The sequence below is a fragment of the Primulina tabacum genome, chromosome 1, assembly GCF_025594145.1.
Source record: "Primulina tabacum isolate GXHZ01 chromosome 1, ASM2559414v2, whole genome shotgun sequence".
NCBI classification, from domain to species: domain Eukaryota; kingdom Viridiplantae; phylum Streptophyta; class Magnoliopsida; order Lamiales; family Gesneriaceae; genus Primulina; species Primulina tabacum.
Window position 1 is genome coordinate 47,069,171 of NC_134550.1, and position 4,526 is coordinate 47,073,696.

General features: G+C 32.6%; 1 protein-coding gene across 1 annotated transcript; it reads right to left on the reverse strand.

The window, feature by feature from the left end:
* Positions 1-1,438: 1,438 nt before the first annotated feature.
* LOC142545154 (uncharacterized) lies at positions 1,439-3,011 on the reverse strand. Its single transcript, XM_075652152.1, has 3 exons — positions 2,140-3,011; positions 1,828-2,006; positions 1,439-1,692 (listed from the first exon to the last, which is right to left on the reverse strand). The coding sequence occupies exons 1-3, from the start codon at positions 2,914-2,916 to the stop codon at positions 1,557-1,559; spliced, it is 1,092 nt and encodes a 363-aa protein (XP_075508267.1). The 5' UTR covers positions 2,917-3,011; the 3' UTR covers positions 1,439-1,556.
* Between the last annotated feature and the right edge of the window lie 1,515 nt (positions 3,012-4,526).

Below are 4,526 nucleotides of genomic sequence, written 5' to 3' on the forward strand. Positions count from 1 at the left end.
TATAGTAGAAAATATTAATGATGACCTCGTTCTTTGTTCTGCCTACTAATTATAGTAGGGCGGCTGATTATACCCTATGTTCTGACATGTCATATCTCATACTAGTCACATCCAACATATCTGATTTTGTCAACCACTTGGATTGGTGTCAGAGATGGGATAGCCGCCCATGCCCTACTGTGCTAGCACACTTGAGTGCGACGCTCATATCGAAGTGGTCCGAGTAGGAAAATTCCGATAACTTGCATGGGAGCCTAGGCAACCAATAGCCCAGGAAGAAGACGTCCCGGACATTCTATGGTCTGGCCTTCTGATGAACCCTTTCCATAGATTCTCCTTGGCGAGCTATCCATCCAGTGCCTTGGGTCATCCGGGATCTGAGCTCCTTTGTAGACCTATCTTATTGCCCCGGATCACCCATGACTTGGGAACAATCCTTAACCCTAACTCGGGCACTATCCATGGCCCGGGACATCCCGGAACATCATCAATATACAATCTATCTCACCTTTTTTAATAGAATCTTAGATAAAACTAAATTTGTCAGGAAGTTTTCGTCAAAAAAAGTGTTATAAAAAATATTTATTAATATTAATATATTCACAAATCGTATTAAATAAGTGAAACTCATACAGTGACAATATATATATATATATATATATTATAATCATGAAAATGTAAAATAACCTCTATTAAATCATTTAAAGCATTCATTCTTGAAAAAGATAATAGCAGCCGGTTAATGAAGCTAGGTTTGTATACATACTTTAAGCTTAATATGACTTTCATAGTTCAATATCTTTCATGTCATATATCACGCTAATTGGCCAATCTATCTTATTTAGAAAACAAATAGCAAATATATATGTATTAAATGTGAAGTCTTATCAATTTATTTTTTAAAATTCAAATTTGAATTTGATATTTTTTGAAAATATAAATATATTTAACTGTCTATATTAATTATATCATTTCATTTGATTTTGGTTATGCGTTTGAGTTTTGTATTATTTTAATATATTTAATTTACATTATTCTCTACCATATTAAATAAAATGTAATTTTTTAATATAATAATGTTTTTCTATCTTTTGAAAAGAATTCTATTGATTATCTATAAATTATTATTATATATCTTAATTAGAACTTCAAAAAAAATATTTTTTATAATGTTCTAAAAAATAGTTAAAATTTTCAATTACAATTTATTCATCTAATAATTGGAAAAAATTTTGATTCTTTGAAAAATATTATTTATTGTTTAAAGTTTTGATAGAAAAAATAACATAAGATTTTTTAAATATTTTTTTATTAGCAACAATTCCATTCAACCATGATAAAAAAATTCACTTTTAGACGCAGAAGATTGATATCCTAATTTATGCATTATCTTAAATGATATAAACATTTTTTTATAAAATAATTTTGTATATTAATATATAAAATTAAAATATATTCATTATATTATAATAATTATTCAAACACTCTCCTGTTCCACTTCCAACTAAGAGCATCTTGTGTTCCTATTTGGGATTGTAATGCGAGCTCAACTTTCACTAAGCAGTAGCGGAAGCCATGGATCCCTGTTGAAAGATTAGAGGCCTGACATGGGTGTTCTCTGCCGCATTGTTTTCTCCCTCGCCTTCATCTTCTGCATCCCAGAGAAAACTAGCGTAGGCTGCTTGTATGTAACTGGTAAAACACACAGAAGCGATGGAAGCTTAGGAGAGAGAAACATTAACATATACTTGTCTAAGATTTATTGTTACTGAGTTCCTACGTGTCGGATGAATGTGTTATATCTTCAGATTTCTTGCTTTTCCATACCTGTTTTCTGATGATGCTTGAATTGCTCTTTCGAAATAGTTCGCGGCTCGCTCTCTGTCATGTTGGGATTCCCATATTAATTTTGCATATTGTGACAGAACTTCACCATCTTCTGGATCAGCCAAGATTGCTCTGGAATAGCAATCTTCCGCTACCCGAAGGTCTCCCTCTCCCTTTCTCTGCACAAGACCGAATTGTTAGAAGGTAAGTTTCTTTTATGCAATAAAGTTCTGTTATTAAAACTGCTATGGCTTAAAAGAAATAAAGTAATGGATATGTAAAGTACTTGGCGAGTAAGAAAAAAGGACTCGCCTGGTACAAGAATTGAGCATAATTTCTGAGGAACAACGGATTTCCTGGATTTTCTTGCAACACTCGCTTGTAATGTTCTTCCATGCTCACACCCTGGTTGTCACCACCGTCTCTGTCGAAGGCAACAGGTTTATAACTTCCACCACTACCTCCGCCTGGGACATATCCACCACCATCGAGAGAAGTGGTGTCAGAAACGCCAAGGCCTGCTGTTAGATACATATTCCCTTTATCACCTTCAGTTTTCAAGCCGCCATAACCAATCATATCGGTTCTTTTCTCTTTCAAAACCAAATTTTCCACCTTAAAAAGATTCCCACTTTCTTCCGCTTCAAAATCATCATCTTCTTCTTCAGCATACTCCTCATCGTTATCGTCACACTCATCAAAAGTTCTCATCTTTCGATATAAGATAGATGGGATAGCCTCCAAATTACTTCGGCCATGTTTTCGACCAACTTTCTTGAAACTCTGGTTTGAGAAACCGAACTCATCAACATTGTACGAAGCATCAACCAATTGATCTTCCAGGTTCCCTTCAGATTGAACCCTTCGAAATCCTTTCTTGGAACTTAAATCCGGGGTTGCTTTTATTTCACCGACAGAAGGAGAATGTAGCGAAAATTTGCTGAACTTTTGAGATCCACCGAGCTGAAGTGTGCTGTGTTTCACGGTGGCGCCGTGATATTCAGATTGATGATGGTAATTATTGGGGCTTTCTGAGAAAGATGAGAGAAGGGATCCAAGAATTGGTGTAGAAGAGCTCCTTAGCATCATCTCTTTGGCTTCGCAGTTTAAAGACTTATTTTTTTATTGCTTTAATTTTTCAGAAAGATTGATTCCCTTCTAAATATATATAGAGCAGAAAAAACTGTGTGGAGATTAAAAAAAAGAAGAAGAAAATTTGAAGTGAAATTTCCTGGAACATACGATGCATGCACAAGTAGAGAAAGTGATGATGTAATGAATGGTGGAGAATGCACAATCTAGCTGTTCGAGAGAAAAATATCATTTTCTTCATGGGTGGGAATGGTCAATTTTGATGCATTAAAGATAGTCATGTGATCCTTGGGATGATCATGGGTCGGTTCACTAGGACCTTCGACCCGATCCATTTCTTTGAAGATTATTCACATACCCGATTCGACATATCAGACTCGTTAGACTTGTTCGACAATTATATTTAGAGTATGTATCCTGTGAGACGATCTCACGAATCTTTATCTGTGAGAGGGGTCAAACTTACCGATATTCACAATAAAAAGTAATGTTTTTTTTATTCATGACTCAAATAAGAGAACCGTCTCACAAAATACGACTCGTGAGACCGTCTCACATAAGTTTTTGTCATATATTTATTATATATTTTTACATCTTTAATTTTTTATTAATACAATAATTAAAAACAAAAAGAAAATAGTTCAAGTTAAGGCTCTTATTACAAAATCAACGTGGCCGGCCAAACTAGCTAATTAATCAACACATTTTTCTTGAAGTTTTTCCTTATCGTTAAATATTATAAGACATTCTGATATAATTTTGAAGCCTGAATATTTATGTAACTACAAATAAGTAAAAAGGATTATATAAAATTTTTTAAATAGCTAATGTAACTTGTTATATTATTATAAATGTAATAATATAACATATAAATGTACCGTCTAAATATATTATACATATATAAAAATTTGTATTAAATTCTAAAATTTCGGGTTACATAAGATTTGTTACCCGACTGCCTCGTTAAATCCAAAATTTAATGCTCATACTCGAGCTGATACCATTTTTTTTCATACACATACTCGCCTAAATAGGTCGAGTGGATACCTATGAGTCGTGCTCATGGAACTCACATTTGTTTGCTAATAATGCATGGGGCCAATATATATATATATATATATATATATATATAAATTATTGCGCATGTGTAGGATGTAAATGGTTGTGCATAACCAGCGATTCATGGAATGTACGTAGGACAATATAATTATGAAAAAACACGTTTTGAATGTAACATGCATGTTGAACTAATTATTATTGTAATTATTTCCTTGTTGAAGACATGTCAATACACGTGTTATGAACATTTTGTAAGGTTATGTTTGAATCGATGGATTCGGAATTATGAGAGATTTTAAATCAAAAAATTAATTGAAATCCATGAATTTAACATGTTTTAAGTTGAGTAATGAATTTGAAATCGAAATAAAAAAATATATTTAACTAAAACAAGGGATATCAATCCTTCATTTTATTTTGTTCATTCTGTTTTGAACAAAATAGATTTAAGGTGTAGGTTTGAAATCTAATCTTTCAATTCCAAATACTTTAAAAAATTCACTCATCATTTGGTTTTAGGAAAAATAATCTATAAAATGTGTTTGGAT

Coding starts and splice junctions, on each gene's coding strand:
- LOC142545154 (XM_075652152.1), bottom strand. CDS start 2,916: ATGATGCTAAGGAGCTCTTCTACACCAATTCTTGGATCCCTTCTCTCA. Junction 2,007..2,139: donor ATGCTCAATTCTTGTACCAG/GCGAGTCCTTTT, acceptor GGTCTTGTGCAG/AGAAAGGGAGAGGGAGACCT. Junction 1,693..1,827: donor CAAGCATCATCAGAAAACAG/GTATGGAAAAGC, acceptor GTGTTTTACCAG/TTACATACAAGCAGCCTACG.